The sequence below is a fragment of the Orycteropus afer genome, unplaced genomic scaffold (genome assembly GCF_000298275.1).
Source record: "Orycteropus afer afer isolate SDZICR_OR568_19922 unplaced genomic scaffold, OryAfe1.0 scaffold00015, whole genome shotgun sequence".
Lineage (NCBI taxonomy): Eukaryota > Metazoa > Chordata > Mammalia > Tubulidentata > Orycteropodidae > Orycteropus > Orycteropus afer.
The window spans coordinates 17,256,398-17,275,410 of NW_006921602.1; the positions used below are offsets into that span (position 1 = coordinate 17,256,398).

Below are 19,013 nucleotides of genomic sequence, written 5' to 3' on the forward strand. Positions count from 1 at the left end.
TAATACAAATCTTTCTTTTTGTATGAATAACAATACTTCAACCTGCTTCACTTTTGTATTTAAATATACCACTACCAACTTTATTTCTTTATTTTCTTCTATTCATTCCCATCTTCCAGTGTCCTTGAATACAAGCAGAAAATCTTTTTCTTTTAAGAGATTTTACTCCTAGTCACATTGAAAGTAAGTGTGTGTACAGAGGATACTTTGGAGTTCCTGCTTTAGTTGTCTCTCATATAATGAGACATTAGAATTTAAGGGGACAAGATAAAGATTCATGATACCCTTCTGTTGAATTATTTTTTAATGATTGTCAAAAAAATAATAAAAGTCTTCATTTAAGGGGGCTGTAAATCTGACATTTTCATTTAGTAGAATGAAGAATTAGAAGTCAAGAATTTTATATAATAAAATTACACTTTTCTTAGGAAAATAAAATTACATCAACATTTTTGCAGTAAAACATTTTTCTTTTCTTAGGGCAATGTAAAATATGTGAAAACAGTATTTCCCTCAATGCCTGCGAAGCTACAGCTGACAAAAGATCACATAGCTGCCATTGAAACACCAGAACAAGTAGCTACAGCTATGCATGATGTAAGTGTTTTCCAGTAATATATCAGACAGTGTCTCACTGCTATTCATAAGGTTTTCAGTGGTCAGTTTTTTCACAAGTGGATGGCCCCAACCTTCTTCCCAATAAGATGTAAGGAGGAAAGTGGAAATCTTTGGATCTTCCTAGATAATCTTATATACCTCATAAAATACATAAAAGCTGATGATTCTAAAGCCCTCTTCCCAACTTTCTCCTTTCTTTTCATTACCAAATAAATTTTCATTAAGTATAATAAGTAACAAGTTACCTGTTGTTTTTCAGGATATTAGTAAAGATCCCAACGCAGAAAAGCTTGTTTCAAGGTATCATCCACAAATTGCTCTAACTAGTCAATCATTATTTACCTTATTAAATAATTATGGACCAAGCTACAAGGAACAGTGGGAAATTCCTGTGTGTGTTCAACTAATACCTGTTGCAGGTTTGTGATTTTCCAAGTCAACTAATGTTTTCGAAAGAGGGGCTAGGGTGGTTCCATTTCAGCTGTCTGAGCTTAGGTGGTGATTGTCGAGCGTAAAATGAAAGTCTTGCTTTAAGGAGGATGTAAATTTGACATTTGCATTCAGTAGAACTTTTTCAGCATAAGGTTGCCATTAGGTTGACCTTCATAAATTTCTCTTTTTTATTAGGTCTATAGTATCTTTGGTCATGTTGGGGGATGAGGGATGATAGTTAGAGAAGTCATTATAACCTCGGGTGGCCATAAATCCTTGAAATGATGGTGGGGTTCTGTCTGTCACTGAAATGAAAGGAATGTAGTAATTTATTAACCCAAAAACAAACTCATTGCCATCGAGTCAATCCCAATTTTATAGCAACCCTCACTGGGTTTCTGAGGCGGTAAATCTTTATGGATGTAGATTGCCCCATCTTCCTTCCATGGAGTGGCTGGTGGGCTTGAACCACCAACCTTCTGGTTAGCAGTCAAATGCCTTAGGTACTTTGCCAACAGAGCTCCTTATTAGACAACCTCAAATGGGTGAATTTCTAGGACTTAACTTATTTTTCTGTTGTTGGAATTCAGAATTAAAGTAGGCTTACACATGCACACTTGGGATAGTCTCCTCTCACAGTAGAATTAGCATTTGCATGTAAATTTATCTATAGAACAGATGATTCCCCTGTTTTGGCTAATATATAATATTTCATCTTATTATAATTCTGTAATAGCATAATAATAGTAAGTGAAAGAATGTTTAATGAGACAAAACTACAAATTAGAGTTAAATGTAGTATATTCTCTATGGTAAATATGTCATTGCTTTTTGAAAGTATAACCTTGTAAGAACTAGATAATAATGACAATAAAAGTATAGCAGTAAACAATTAGAAGATCATTTAAAAAATTATGTTAGAGAACATATTTTTGTTGCCAATCAGATTGTCTTACCTTGAGATCAACAAAGGTTTTTATAGACCTAGTCTAACAGTGGCTAATATACGGGACTTGGGCTACCATTCTCCTATCCTCTGTCTCTTTGTATAACAATCTTCTATCATATATTCTGGGCTTTTTTTTTTTTTTTTAATTACTAGAAACTAATCACTTCCATTTGTTTGTTTTTGTTTCAAGGTTCAAAGCCAGTTAAAGTAATTTATATTAATTCACCACTTCCCCGAAAGAAAATGACAATGAGAGAGAGAAATCAAGTCTTTCATGAAGTTCCATTAAAATTTATGATGTCCAAAAACTCATCTGTTCCAGTCTCTGCAGTATTTATGGATAAACCTGAAGAGTGTATATCTGAAGTGGATGTATGTAATGGTTTCTTTTTCTCTTTTTTTTTTTTAATTGTGATTTGGGTGAAGATTTACAGAGCAAATTCACTTTCCATACAGCAGTTCACATATACTTTGTCTCATGTCATTGACCACAGTTTACCACAATGTAACAGCTCCCCTCCCACTTCCTCCCGGAAGTTACCTCTTCCCAGTGTCCATCCCTCCATGCACTCCTGCCCCCTGAGCTGTCTCCCTGTGTATAAGCAGCCCTTCTTTCTCCCATGATTGTTCTCTTTAGGGCGTGTATCTACTTGAGGTTCTTGTTTGTCTTTTTGAAGTATGAAGTTTTACTGCAAGTCCCTAAACCTAGTAAATAAAAATGAAAGGTTTGCATTCAAACTTTAAATCGAACTCCAATTCTAGCTAGACTTTAGATAACTAGCTTAACCTCCCTAAGCCTCAGTTTCCTCCTCTATAAAATAAAGATGATAATACCTGCATCATAAGGTTTTTGTAAGAATTAAGTTTAATATTATATATAAAATGCTAAGCACAGTCATTAGCATGTCTGTACTAAGAGCTCAGTCAATGATAGTGATAGTAATCGCAGTGGTAATTAATATGAAGTTTTATTTAATTGGCCTTATTCATATTTAAGGGCTTTTAAGTATGAAAAGAAACAGATGAGTTTAATGTTATGGTTGCAAAAAGTATTTGGTAAGACTGTTCCTTTTCAGTATATTTAGAAGTTATGGGATGTTGGGCAGATAATATAACATCTGTGCCTAGTTTTTTCATCTGTAAAATGGGTGTCATAATAGTACCTAACTCAAAGAGTCATTTTAGAATTAAAGAGTTAATACATGTAAAACATTTAGAGTGATACTGACACTCCATAAATGTTGTTGCTGTTGTTGTTACGTGCCGTCGAGTCAGACCTGACTCATAGCGACTGCTCCTTGGCTTTCTGAGGTGGTGTCACTACGGAAGTAGATTGCTCAACCTTCCTTCTGAGGAGTGGCTGGTGGGTTTGAACCGCCAGCCTTCTGGTTAGCAGTCAAGTGCCTTAGGTACTATGCTACTAGAGCTCCCTCCGTAAATATTAGCTTTTATTATTTTGTGAGCTTTTAAGTATTTTTCCATGATTACTGAAGATAAAATATTCTGTTTGTAGAAAACTTCATTTCACAAATATTTATTGAGCAGATACTCTTCTAGACTGGGGATATACCATGAATAAAAAGAAAGCATCTTTTCTCTTGGAGCTTACAGTAGTATGGGAGGATGCAGATAATTACCTTGGGGTAATATGTTGTGCTAAGAGAAAATGACCCACTTTCTAAAATTTCATAGCCAGTCAAAGTATTCTTAAGGAATAAAAATGAATTAAAGATATTCTCAGATAAAAACTGACTTTGCCATGAGCTGACACTCACTAATAGATGTTCTTTAAGTACAAGGAAAATAATCTAATTGGAAGGAAAATGATGAAACACACAGGAACAATAACAAAAGTGAAAATACTGTAGATTGGCTCTGATGTGTAGATGAATGCAGGGAAACTCAGGAAATGAAGAGAGTGCTGAGATGACCCTAGGCCTGAAAAACTCTATAAACCAACCAAAGTCCTCTCAAGATGAAGGACCTTGCTGAGGTGAGGTCACTGGCAATAGGATCCAAATTGAGCAGGTAAAGAAAAAATAAATTTTCAGGCAACTGTGGAAGGGATCGGAAGAAGCAGATCTTGGAACATTTTGAAGATTAAATACACGTACACACAAATCTATATGCATGCATACACACATAAACACAAACATACATACTTTGTGGTGGCAGTGACAAGTGAGACTCATGAAACTAGGAAAGCTACCGCGACACAGGAATGTCCTCTCAAAGGAATAAAAAACCCATCTCACTTAAACACGAACAAGAAAAGACTGTTGGTAGAAGCCCTTACAAAAGTGTTACAGGAATAAAATCAAGGTGTGTCTTTGTAGCCTATATGTATTTTCAATCATTTTTATATTTTTTAAAATAATTTAATCTCATTCATGCCTTCTATGTCCCTATTTAATTCCTTAATTAGAGAGTGTTTCATTGACCTAGTGTTTATGTCAAATTTTCCTTATGTTTATTTTAGTTTTGAGTATATGTTTTGATGTTATTATTTGTCATGTCGTAATACATGACCATTACCTATTCATCATGGATGTCATCTTTTTCAAAGTTGCATTCCTCTTTTTCCTATTTAATCCTTTTGCATTGAATTCTGTGTTGTCTGACACTAATATTGCTATCCCTCCACATTAAAATCTTGATGTTATGTCCCATTGTTTTGTTTCTAACTTTTTTGTAGTTTTATGGTCTATGCATGTCTCATGTAAACAACATATACAGGTAGTCCCTTACAATGGGGTTCTGTTCCAGTGACTCATAGTAAGTTGGTTCCGATGTAAGTCAAATACCTTTATTTTTTTAAGTTTTCATTATTGCCTTTTATTTTCAATATCTTCCTAAATCTGCTCTTTGAATATCAGTGAGTAGACATCTATGACTGATAACATCAACAGATCATGTGCTCTAACACTGTATGTCCTTCATATTGCTAACAATGAGATGTACCACCACCACACCCATCCCCAAAAAACAGTCTTAAGTGCAGTTCATCATAATGCAAATACATCGTAAGGCTGGGACTACCTGTAGCTTAATACAGACTTTAGTCCAAATCTGGTAGTCTTTTTATTTTAGTAAGAATTGCTATTTATTGAGAGACTACTACTTATGTGTCAAGCATATTCTAAGAGACTTTCTATATATAATTTAGAAAGTAATTTAATTTGATAATTTAATCCTTAGAAAAAAATTCAAGAATATGACTCTTTTCCCTATTCTGGAGGTGAGGAAACTGAGGTTCAGAGAGGTTAAATAATTTACACAGATAGTAAATAATCCTTCTGATTCATTACATAATTGCTGTTTGAATCTTTTTCTCAAATCCTAATCTGTAAAGCTAGTGGGTGATGTTCTGCTGAGAGATCTGCTACTTGTTTGTCTACTTTAGGAGGGAGAAATTAATTCTTCAATAAATTAAAGCTGTGTTTAATTCTTCTATTACCAAAACAATACATGGAAAATTATAGTTTCAGTGGCATCATGTCCTAGAATACAACGAATCATTTTCTATGCTTTTTTTTCCTCATCTTATATTACTGAGAGTTGTTTTCCCTGAATAGATGTAGATAGTCTACTTACTGTTAGGGTTACACAGAGGCTGTTGACAGGTCCTTGGCTGCTTTTGAAAGCAGCTTCCTTTCAATGGCAAGGACCATTCCTCCTCCATGAGCTAAAGCCCAGTGTCTCTGCAAGAATGTGTGGAGTGACATGGATGGAAATGTATTCTCTGTTTCCTGTGCTATTACAACTTGGAACACTTGTGTTTACATGAACAATTCAATGGGAGGATAAGGTTGAATACATTAGTTGCTAATAGTTAAGTATCATCTGTACTCTTTCATAACCTATGATACACATAAGTACCACTTATATTCCCATCTCTGGGGTTTCTTGGGAGGCTTTTTTCCCCCACATATGACGTATGTACTGATGTCGGGGCGGGGACTTGCTTAACTGCATAAAATAGAAGGAAGTTTGTTGGCAACATATTGTTGTGCTGAGAGGCTATTGTGTGAGGTGGTGCATCCTCGAGGAGTGACTGTGTAAAAGTTTTGTCTCTTTGGGATTTTATACAGTGAGATAAGGTTTGTAAGTATATTTACTGTTTCCTGTGTATTGTAGTGTTTGAGATTAGGTAATATTCAAGTGAATATTTTTTTCTGTGATTCATATACCTATCCTACCACCAGAGTCTGTTGGGACATATGTATCCCATATAATACTTATCAAAATCCATCATAGCTAACAAAATTTTTAAAACACTCAATGATTCATCATTAGCAAAAAGAACATTATATATTCAAAATCTTGGTAATGAATTCAGCAAAAACCTTTCAGAGACATTAGACTTTTCTTTTAAAGATCCTTGAATTATGTATGTGAGGGGTGGGTACATTAGGTGAAAACAAAAAACTATTTTTTGCTAATAATTTCCAATGTATTAAGATGTCTTTTGAAGTTACTGAGTGCCAAAAAAATTCAAACACTTGAAAATTTGGATCTGGATTTTGATGAAATATTTGGATTTCATGAGCTATGTATGTGAAGGGGTGGGGACATTAAGTGAAAACAAAAAATTATTTTTTGCTAATAATTTACCAATATATTTTCTTAAGATGTCTTATGAAGTTAATGAGTGCCGAAAAATTGAAACACTTGAAAATTTGGATCTGGATTTTGATGATGATGTCACAGAACTTGAAACTTTTGGAGTAACCACCAACAAACCATCAAACTCTCCAAGTCCAGCAAATACTTCCACAGTACCCAACGTGGCAGATCTTCCCACAGCTCCGAAAACAGCAGCGACATCTGTGGCACCAACTGCACCAGACATTTCTGCTAATTCTAGAAGTCTGTCTCAGATTCTAATGGAACAATTGCAAAAGGAGAAACAGCTGGTGACTGGTACAGACATTAGCCCTGAAGAGTGTACTAAAAATGATGATCAGGGAAATGAATTATGTGTTGATAAAATATCAAACTCTGACAAGTCTTTGATACAAGATAGTGAATTGAAAACTGCTGCTGCCTTACAGTTAGACAGTTCTAAGACTAAGGAAATTGAAACTTCTAATAAAAACGATATGGGTCCTGATAAAGTAAATGCCAATGAAAGATTAAATGTTCTGGGGAATGCAGACAATTCAAAGGAAAAGACTGTTACATCAGAAGCAGATAAAACTGAAGATGTAATTCAGTGCAGTAGTGATACAGATGAAGACTGTTTAGTTATTGATACAGAGTGTAAGAATAATAGTAATGGGAAAACAGCTGTTGTGAGTTCTAAATCACCAAATCCATCCTCAGGACAGGCTTCTGTAGGAAACCAGACCAATACTACTTGTAGTCCTGAAGAGTCGTGTATTTTAAAAAAACCTATCAAAAGAGTATATAAAAAATTTGATCCAGTTGGGGAAATTCTAAAAATGCAGGATGAACTCTTAAAGCCAATTTCCAGAAAAGTGTCTGAATTACCCTTAATGAATATGGAAAACTCTAAAGAGCCTCCTGTTTCCGAGCAGCCTTCTGCTCCTTCAGATGATGCCTCTAGTTGGCCAAAATCTCTCTGGCCATCTGCGTTTCAGAGGCCCAAAGGACGTAAGTAAATATTTACAAAGAACTTTGTATTAAATGTTTTATCTGCTCTTTTCCTTTGGTTTTTCTCATTCCTTACTTTCTTTGTTGTAATCTGTTTTATAATCTGCACATAACCATTAATATTTCATTTTCAATCTATTGATGATTATTTCAGCTTCTAAAATCTCCTTTCTAGTTATGTACCCAAAAGTATGGATTTTGTAACTTGTATTCATCCAACATGTACAGTGGCTATTAAGCTATACCTGGTTAATGCAAACAGTTAACATGCTTGGCTGTTAACCAAAAGATTAGAAGTTAAAGTCCACCCAGAGGCACCTTGGAAAAAAGGCCTGTCAATCTACTTCCAAAAACTCCACCATTGAAAGCCCTGTGGAGCACAGTTCTCCTCTGAAGCATAATAAGAGATTGCCGTAAGTTGTAGTGGATTCAATGGCAACTGGTTGTTACTGTGGTTCACCAGACTAATGAAAGGCAAGTGCATTAAAAATCATAAACATCATTAATCCAAAATTTATTGATACTTAGTGTTGGATTGCTGTTTTGTACTTTTTTCATTTTTTGGTATAAATATAAAACTACTCCTCAGATTTGTCAAGATTCAGAATGATATTTTTACATTCTTCTTTCTTATTTGATATGCTGACTCACTAATTTATACTTCCCTTAGAATTAGTGAAAGTAGTAGTTAAAAGGAAGAGTGCCTTAAAACTTTGATTTTAAGTCCTATAACTCTAGCATTTAAGTAAAGAGAAATGGTAATAGTGATCAGTCAACTAGGCAGAGAAAGTAGAAAGTTAAAGTTGATAGAAGTTGAAAAATAACTTTTTCTGTAACTAACCTGTCAGTAGATAATTGAATTGTTTCACCTTGGTTTATGATGGATGGAAGGAGCCTTGGTGTCACAGTGATTAAGAGCTTGGCTGCTAACCAAAAGGTTGGCAGTTCAAATCTAGCTGCTGCTCCATGGGAGAAAGATATGGCAGTCTGCTTCCATAGAGATTTACAGCCTTGGAAACCCTATGGAGAAGTTCTACTCTGTCCTGTAGGGTCATCATGAGTGGGAACTGACTCAATGCAATGGGTTAGATTCGGTTATGACGGATAAGGGGCTAATATATTTTAAAATTAAATAAGAACATATAATTGTTATTTTTAAAGGATTGCCATATGAACTTCAGGACTATGTTGAAGATACATCAGAATATCTAGCTCCTAAGGAAGGAAATTTTGTTTATAAGTTATTTAGTCTTCAAGACCTATTGTTACTCGTGCGTTGCAGTGTCCAGAGGATAGAGACAAGACCACGTTCTAAAAAACGGAAGAAAATCAGAAGAGTAAGTTATTTTGGAAGCTAGGATATGGTAACATAAGTAGATAATCAGCAAATATTTAACATGCCGTTATTATGAAGTTTAATTTTAAATTGTTACACACTTACAGTAGTATTTCCAGGTTGAGTTTTTTTTTTTACTAAAATACTGAGATTAATAAGGTAAAGTGTTTCATTACATATAATAGTCATGAATACTTATCATGTTCTTGCATAGAATATTTAAATTTTATGGGGAGGCTGTACCACCATGGATTTAACCTAGATTAGTACATGTTCCTGTTTTCTCAATGAATTCAGATTTCTGTTATGAGATAGGAGCCCCTTTCTCTCTTACTTTAAAGACTTCCTTGACTCAGTCTAAAAGCCTGAGTCTTGAAAAATGGGCCATCATGCACATCTAAAAAGTTTTTCCAGACTTACGTGAAGAGCAAATCTCTTTTTCCCCTATTGTTTTTTGGGGGCCTTGGTATAAATATTTTTCCTCAGTTAAAAACATTTTTTCCACAATTTAAGTAATTGATTCTTTCAACAGTTAATGCTGCTCTCCATATTTAGAAATTTGGTGTTCTTTTAGAGATTACTTTGATTTTTTTGTGTGTGTGCCACTGAATTCTGGTAAATAAAGAGGAAGTTCTATATTATAATTGATTATATAAGAAATATTGAGATTTCTTTCCTTTAATTTTTCTTAAGACAATTTTTTTCCTTTGTGTACATTTGTCATAGTATACTTTTTGGTGAATCTGTATCTTTCTTTCTAACCCACCAGTCAACCAATCAGTGTGTTTTGGGCTAGGGATTGAGTGAATCAAAAATGGTGATGTTCCAGCTTTGACCCTGGGGAATCAAGTCTCTGACAACTTAATCATACTCAAAATCATATTCAAAAATAAGAGAAAAATAAAGAATGAGATATGTAAGAGGAGTGCTTTTTACAAGGGAAAAGTCAGGGAATGACAGAATACTGTAGGTTTGATGTCAGTGTCCTCCTAGATCAATACTGACATCCTCTGTAGTAAAAGATTTTACTTTGTTTATTTTTTCCTGCATCGTCTGTTTTAAAGTGTGATGAATTTAATGGCCATAAGCATGAACATCTTGAATATATATAGTATTAGTGCTAATTTTTAAGATTTTATTTCTTTCATTCTTTCTTACTGTCTGTGCGATTTATTTTGGAGCTAAGTTCTACCTTATGAATCTGTACCACTTTGTATTTATCTGTATTTATAATTTTTTTAAGTATCTCTTAAGTAAAAAAAAAAAAAACCAAGGAAATTTTGAATACTGATTTAATTTTTGAAAGGGGCAGCTTAAGGACATTGTTTTAAGTGCAATTTGTAAATGTCAAGACATAACCTTGTATATAGAAGAGAACTCACTCTTCATCAAAATATGGCAAAAACAGGTGAGCCTCAAAGAATATCTAAATAGGAGCCTTATATTTTTCTAATTTGTCAAACCCAGAGTAAAGTTTAAATTTTTCAATGAATGCTTATTATATCGCAGCTGTCTTTTTTATATTTAATAATTTAGTGCACATGGTTTAAATCCCTAAGTAGAATGTAAGCCCCTTAAAGTTATATCCTATTCATCAGTAATTCTCCCAAATGTTTTATATCATAGAAACTCAAATAGGTATTGAATAAATGAGAAAAATTGAGAGGTGGAGAAAAAGAAGGATAGTGTTAAGGAATGGAACTTTCAAGGGGTTGAAGTGCTAGTTTGAGACATTTGAAAGTAGGTAGTCTAATTAGGTAAGAATACATCGTCATTTTAATACAGACATACCTCGTTTTATTGAACATCACTTCATTGTGCTTCACAGATACTGCGTTTTTTACAAGTTGAGGGTTTATGGCAACCCTTTGTTGAACAAGTGTATTGATGCTATTTTTCCAACAGCATGTGCTTAGTACATATCTCAATGTCACCTTTTGGTTATTCTCAAAGTAATTCAAACCTTTTCTCAATGAATTCAGATTTCTGTTATGACATAGGAGCCCCTTTCTCTCTTACTTTAAAGACTTTCTTGACTCATTCTAAAAGCCTGAGTTTTGAAAACACTTAATAGGCTACAGTAAAATATAAGCATAACTTATATATGCATTGGGAGACCAAAAGTTCATGTGACTCGCTTTATTGTGATATTTGATTTATTGAAGTGGTCTGAAACCAAACCTACAAAGGCATGCCTTTATTTCCTACCTAAAATTTGTCTTGTTTAGTTAAAGTGTTTGAATACTAAGAATTTTTTTCAACTCTGATGTCCAAGAACTTCACCTTATCTCTCCTTTGTTTTTCCTTGATTATTCAAGTCTGTGTTGTAATAGTTGTTGAGATTTTACTTTCTAGTATCATTTACCCTTGCTCATTTAAAGCTGCTTCTTGATACATACAACTTGGACTTCAGAGTCGAGTCAGACCCAACTCATAGTGACCCCTCCTTGGGTTTCTGAGGCAGTATCACTACAGAAGTAGATTGCCCAACCTTCCTTCCAAGGAGTGGCTGGTGGGTTTGAACCGCCAGCCTTCTGGTTAGCAGTCAAGTGTCTTAGGCACTACGCTACCAGAGCTCCTAGGAGAACTGTAAAATAGCAGCCAGTCTCAAATGATGGAATGAAATAAAGAGGGTTAATTTGCACAAGATGAAGCTGGAACTTACTAAGTTGTATATGTAATTATGAAATCCAAACTGAGTCACTTTGAATTATTTGCTATTACCTATTACTAAGTTAACAAAATTTCCTAAATGCTATATTCTAAAATGATTCTAAAATTTAGATCCAGTTATTTGAAGATTTGTATTTGCATTTGATGGTCAGACAAAAAAATCCTGAAGATGCTAAGTGTAAGGAAAGAATAGAAATTAACAACAGAATTAATGAGAGAATACTAACTATGAAATACTTACTTAGGGACATGTATAAAAGTTTAAAAGAGCATGTGAAGGCACAAAACCAAGAAAAGCTTTCACTTGGAGGGAATAGGAGCTACTGAGCAAGAAAAAAAAGAATAGTAAATTTGATTTTTATAGTGTGAAAATTGTTATTGTAATTAAAAGTTCACTTCATTTCAAAATACTAATAAGATAAAATAGTTTTTCTTTCCTCTGGCTTCCTGGAGATGGCAGTAGAATACATATGGAAATTAAAACCAGATTTGGGACTTGCTTTTGTACAAAGCAGTATAATCACAAGAAAATCCCCCAAAGTATATCTTTTTCAGAAATATTATAAGTATTTTAATTAAAAAAAAACTAGAATTAACTCTATTCTCCATTCATCATCCAGAAAAGGAATCTTCCTTATTAATTAATCCTTTCCCAGTCTGCTGTGAACCAGTTATGTGCCCTTAAGCAAATTTCTTAACCTTTTAGGCTTTCATTTCTGTATTTCTAGCTTCTGTTTACTCTAAAGTTCTAAGACATTATAAATCATATACAGACTACTAGTTTCCAAGTTTCCAAAGAATTATTAAGGAGTCAAATACTTTTAACAGTGAAATTATCCTAAGGCAATTTGATTTTTTTTGTTTGTTTGTTTTTAATTGAAAAAACATTTTTAGGATCTTATTATTCAAAGGACAGTCCCTGAAAGAGCAGCTTGTTAAAAATGCAAAACCTTGGGCCCTACCCCAGAATCTGCATTTTAATAAAATCAATGGTCATTTGTATGCACAATGAAATTTAAGAAACTTTACTTTAGTTTTACAACCTTCAGAAGATTCATACATGAACCTCACTTGCTGTTAATAACAGATATTTTACTGCATTTGAATTACTCTTACCATCACCATTTTCCCAAGCCCACAAAATTTGCCACTTTGTGAAAATCAGGAATTCAGAAGCATTGATGAAGTATTTCCAAATATATAAATGAAGACAGCTTGAAACAATTTCAGAAGTACTATTTAGCCATATCAATTTGCGTGAGTCCCTTAAATCATGTATTTTTCTTTCTGTAGCTGGAAATGGAGAGATTCCTGTTAAAAGTAGATTTGTTGTTGTTGTTGCAAAAGTGAGATAACATGAGTACAGTGAATATGACTAAATTATGTTACTTCACAAAGACCTTGTATTCTCTCTATATATTCTCTCCTTTAGACCAGTAATGGTCACAGTCATGGTATAGATAATTTGTCAGATACGTAGTGCCTCAGTTTCCTAGTGCTGCCATAACAAAAATACCACAGATGGGTGGCTTTAAAGAACAGAAGTTTATTTTCTCACAGTTCTGGGGGCTGAAAGTTCAAATTAGAGTCTTAGCCATGTTGATTACTTTTGTAGGCCTCTCCTAATTTCTGTTGCCTGCTGTAGTCCTGGGTGTTCCGTTGCTGCTTAGAGCTGCATCTACCTTCATTGTCACATGGTGTCTCCCTGTGTCTCTGTCTGTTTTGCTTTTTTTGTAAGGCACAATTCAGGAGGGTTTATGTATAGAATCTATCCTACTCCTTTATGGCATCATTAACATAATAAACATAAACTCCTACTTTCAAACAGGGTCTTATTTACAGGTGGCGGGGTTAGGACTTCAACATAATTTGGGGAGGCACAGTTCAGTCTGTAACACTTAGTGTCTGGAATAAAGCTTTTGTATTAATGAAGATTATGACATCCACAGGTGTTAATGCAGATACTAATGCTCATACATTTATAGAACGAAAGCAGTTTGCTCAGAGTGTTTGAGTCCTATGACAATGTGGCTCATTTTCTGGGGGCTAAATCCTAGATCTTTACCTTTTTTATCCTTGAGAATTATTATCATATGTTACAGTAATTGCTTCCTAGCATCTAGCTTTGAACCTTTGGGCAATTAGTATTATAAGACTCTATTTCCAGGGTTCTGCTGTCAGTCATATTACCTAACAGAAATGAAATGTTTGCATACATGTGGGGATGTGTTGATTTTGGGTGGGGGAAGGCTCTCTTTTATCCATCCACCTCTTATCAATAGGGGCAGATTTTGACCCAAGTAGGAAATAGGCAGCAGTGTCCCACTCAAACATGGCAGCCAATACACATTCAAAGTGGTATGGTAGGCTGCCATATTTGAGTGGAGCACCACTATCAAAATTTTCTACACGAGAGATTGGTTGCTATGCATCTTGCATGCTGCTCTTGTTTCTGTTGGCCATGACTGAATCCTTTCAAACCAGTTGAAAGCCTTGCTACATAGGCAGAATATATTTGGTGGTACATTAAAGTTCTAAAAAGTATAATAATTTTGCATTGCAGCAATTTCCAGTTTATGTGCTACCAAAAGTGGAGTATCAAGCTTGTTACGGAGTTGAAGCTCTGACTGAAAGTGAACTTTGTCGCTTATGGACTGAAAGTTTATTGCATTCCAACTGCTCATTTTATGTTGGTAAGTTATATAAGAGGCTTCTTCTTTCTCCTTTTTAATTCTCTTGCAAATATCTAACTTTCAATTCCACTGCAAATATTTCCATTCTGTAGTTTAGTGTTTTCAATTTTATGATTGTTAACATTCCTTTCTATTAATCCTACTCCAGAATTAAGTATCAGGATGGAGCTAGTGATGCCAGATGTTTTCATTTCCTTCTTATTCCATATCTGTTTTAGTTGTACGTGAATGTCAACAAATACATTTAATGTTTAAAATACTCAATTTTATTTAATAGTGCAATTAACTAAAAGTATACATGTGTTTTCTAACAAGCTTCTTTTAAAAGTACTGTTTAATTGGTTTAAAAATATTTTGAAATTTTCTTACAATTTTAAGTCTTCTAAACATCTCGAACATCTTGATAAAAAGGCTTCATACTGTGTTTTTTGAAGGGAGTTGTTGTTGTTTTGTGCTGTCAAGTCGGCCCCAGCTTATAACAGCCCCTCCTTGGGTTTCCGAGGCAGTATCACTACGGAAGTAGATTGCCCCATCTTCCTTCCAAGCAGTGGCTGGTGGGTTTGAACCACCAGCCTTCTGGTTAGCAGTCAAGTGCCTTGAAAAAGGTAGTAGGGGTTTAATTGGCTTTGTCTGAGCTAGTTCATTTACATTGAACATAGCTCACATCATTAATTACTTGCTAGGTTGCTGTGAATCGGAGCAGCCTCAGTGGCACCTAACAACAACAAGAAGTCATTACTGATGTTATTTCTAAATGCAATGCCTAATCATATACATCTCAGTTCATCCCGTACATCTCAAGCTGCCCTTCCATGAAGTCTTTTCCTTTCTTTGATCTCTCAATACATTGCCCAGTATTTTACTCATCGTATGATTTCCAGTTTCTACCTTTTTGTTCTTTTCAGCCTATTTCATCTTCCGATTAGACAATAAGCGGTAAGGTCAGAGTTTGATGAAACTTTGTATTCCTATAATGTTCAGCATATTTCCTTTGTTGTTAGGTGACAGTGAATCGGCTCCAACTCATAGTGACCCGGTACACAACAGAATGAAATGCTGCCCCATCCTGCGCCATCCTCACAATCCTTGCTGTACTGGAGCCCATTCTTGCAGCCACTGTCTCAGGCCATCTTGTTGAGTGTCTCCCCCTTTTTCGCTGACCCTCCACTTCACCAAACATGTTATCCTCCTCCAGGGAATAGTCTCTTCTGACAACGTGACAAAAGTAGATGAAATGAAGTCTGGCCATTCTTGCTTCTAAGGAGCATTGTGGGCAGATTTATTGGTTCTTCTGGCAATCCATGGTATTTTCAGTTTCTTCACTAACACCACAATTCAGCTCTTCCTTATTCATTGTCTTCCTTATTCATTGTCCAGCTTCTACATGCATATGAGGCTACTGCAAGTACCATGGCTTCAAAGTGACATCTGTGCTCTTTAACATGTTAAAGAGGTCTTTTGCAGTTGTTGTTGTTGTTGTTGTTAGGTGCCCTGGAGTTGTCTCCAACTCGTAATGACCCTATGCACAGCAGAGCAAAACACATCCTGGACCTGTGCCAGCCTCGTGATCCTTGCTATACCTGAGCCCATCATTGCAGTCACTGTGTCTGTCCATCTCGTTGAGGGCTTTCCCCTTCTTTGTTGACCCTCCGCTTTACCAAGTATGATATCCTTCTCCAGGGAACGGTTCCTTCTGACAGCTTGACCAAAGTAGGTGACATGAAGTCTGGCCATTGCTTCCAAGGAGAGTTCCAGCTGCACTTCTTCCGGGACAGATTCATTAGTCCTTTTAGCAGACCACGGTACTCTTACCATTCTTCTCCAACCCCACAACTCAAAAGCATCAACTCTTCTTCATTCTTCCTTATTCATTGTCCAGCTCTCACATGCATAAGAGGCGATTGAAAATACCATGGCTTGGGTTAGGTGCACCCTAGTCTTCAAGGAGACATCTTTGCTCTTCATCACTTTAAAGAGGTCTTTTGCAGCAGATTTGCCCAATGGAGCATGTCATCTTATGTCTTGACTGCTGCTTCCATTGGTGTTGATTATAGAACCAAGTAATATGAAATCCTTGACATCTTCAGTCTTTTCTCCATTTATCGTGAAGCTGTTTATTGGACCACTTGTGAGGATTTTTGTCTTCTTTATATTAAGGTGTAATTCATACTGCTGATTGTAGTCTTGAATCTTCATCACTAAGTTATCCTCACTTTCAGCAAGAAAAGTTGTGTCATTTGCATATTGCAGGTTGTTAATGAGTCTTCCTCCAATCCTAATACCACCTTCTACTTCATATAATCCAGCATCTTAGATTATTTGCTCATCATACAAGTTGAATTTAGTATGGTGAAAGGATACAACCTTGATGCAGTTCCTTCTTGATTTTGAACAATGCAGTATCCCGTTGTTCTATTTGGGCAACAGCTTCCTGGTCAGTATACAGGTTCCTCATGGGTACAATCAAATGTTCTGGAATTCCCGTTCTTCTCAGTGTTATCCATAATTTGTTATGATCCACAGAATCTAATGTTTTTGCATAGTCAGTAAAACATAAGTAAACATCTTTCTGGTATTCTTTGCTTTCAGCTAAGATCCATCTAATATCAGCGATGATATCCCTTGTTCCATGTCCTCTTCTGAATCCAGGTTGCATTTCTGGAAGCTCTCTGTCAATATGCTGCTGCAACTGTTTTTGAATTACCTTCAGTGAGATTTTACTTGCATGTGATATTAATGATATTGTTTGATAATTTCCACATTCTGTGGGATCACCTTTCTTACAATAAATCACTTGATTTCATAAGTGCTTCTTCTATAGACAGTGATTGTGGATCCAAGTAAAATGAAATCTTTGACAACTTCAGTCTTTTCTCCATTTCTCATAGTGTTGCTTATTGGTCCACTTGTGAGGATTTTTGTTTTCTTTATGTTATGGTGTAATCCATACTGAAGACTGTTGTGTTGCATCTTCATCAGTAAGTACTTCAAGTTATCTTTACTTTCAGCAAGCAAGTTTGTGTCATCTGCATATTGTAGGTTGTTAAAGGTTCTTCTACCAATCCTGATGCCACGTTCTTCTGTATATAATCCAGCTTCTCAGATTATTTGCTCAGCATACAATTTGAATCAGTGTGGTGAAAGGATACAACCCTGACATACATTTTGGGCTTTTCTTCCTTTCCTGTCTTTTTAGTGACCATTTGCTTTCTTCATGTATGATGTTCTTGATGTCATCCCACAACTCGTCTGGTTTTCTCTGGTGTTCAGTGCATCAACTCTGTTCTTCTGATGGTCAGGTAGGATATAATCAAGGTCATATATTGAGTCTCATGGACTTCTAATTTTCTTCAGCTTCACCTTGAACTTGCATACGAGCAATTAATAATTTCTTCCATAGTCAGCTCCTGGTCTTGTTTTGACTGAAGTTACTGAGCTTCTCCACTGCCTTTCTACACATTTAGTCTGTTTCCTGTGCATTCCATCTGGTGAGTCCATGTATATAGCCGCTATTCATGTTTTTCACAAAAGTATTTGCAGTGAATAAGTCATTGGTCTTGCAAAATTTTGTCATGCAGTCGCTGATGTCATTTCTCATCACTAGGGCTGTATTTTCCAGGTACTGATAATAATTCCTTGTTTCCTGCTTTTGCATTGCAACTTTTGTATTGATTATTTCTATAATAATCACTACACCTTGGTTGCATGTTTGGTCAGTTTTAGACTGCAGAAGTTGGTAAAAATCTTCAATTTCTTCATCTTTGGCTTTAGTGATTGGTGCATAAATTTGAATGATGGTATTAACTGGTTTTCCTTGTAGGCATATGGATAGGATTCTATCACGGATAGCATTGTAATTCAGGATATATTTTGAAACATTCTTTCTGACAATGACTATAATGCCATTCCTCTTCAATTTGTCATTCCTGGCATGTTGTTTCTTTTAGGTGCCATTGAGTCATCTCTGACTCTTGGTGACCCTATATGCAACAGAACGAAACTCTGTCTGGTCCTATGCCAGCCTAAAGTTTTCCAATGATAGACAATATTTCACTGCTATTCATAGCAGACCATATGACTGTCTGATTAAAAATGGTGAATACCAGTCCATTTCAGCTCACTAATGCCTAGAATATTGATCTTTATGCCTTCCATTTCATTTTTGACAAATTCCAATTTTCCTACATTCATTCGTAATATGTTCCGCTTCCCATTTATTAATGGATGTTTGCAGATGTTTCTTCCCATTTTGAGCTGTGCCCCAGCAGCAAATGAAGTTCCCAAAGCTTTGCTCCATCTGCATCATTAAAGTCAACTCTACTTTGAGGAGGTAGCTCTTCGCCAGTTGCATTTTGAGTGTCTTCTGACCTGAGGGACTCATCATTCGGCATTATATCATTGTTTCAGGGCTATTCAAAAAGTGTTCCAGTAATATATCAGGCAGTGTTTCTATGCTGTTCATATTGTCACTGGCCAATTTTTTTCAGAAATATATGGCACTGTTCTTCTTCCCAGTCTGTCTGTATGTAATAAATTCTGTGAGTGTGTTTTTCCTGCTAATTAAAAAAATAACATGTTCAGTTGAAGCATTTTCCCAGTTTTGGTTAGTCAACATTTTATCTTCATATTTTATTAAAGCATTAATAAGATAAAGGGTTAACTCATTGACCCAAAAAGGAAATGGTTAAATTTATTT

General features: G+C 35.3%; 1 protein-coding gene across 1 annotated transcript in view; it reads left to right on the forward strand.

Annotated features, from left to right (window-relative positions):
* Positions 1–19,013, forward strand: part of ICE2 (interactor of little elongation complex ELL subunit 2) — a 90,346-nt gene that overhangs the window by 37,324 nt on the left and 34,009 nt on the right. The window contains exons 6-11 of the mRNA XM_007958287.2: positions 481–597; positions 878–1,037; positions 2,190–2,371; positions 6,631–7,615; positions 8,777–8,952; positions 14,188–14,317. Of these exons, the coding sequence (XP_007956478.1) occupies positions 481–597; positions 878–1,037; positions 2,190–2,371; positions 6,631–7,615; positions 8,777–8,952; positions 14,188–14,317 (1,750 nt within the window). The remainder of the gene's footprint in view (positions 1–480; positions 598–877; positions 1,038–2,189; positions 2,372–6,630; positions 7,616–8,776; positions 8,953–14,187; positions 14,318–19,013) is intronic.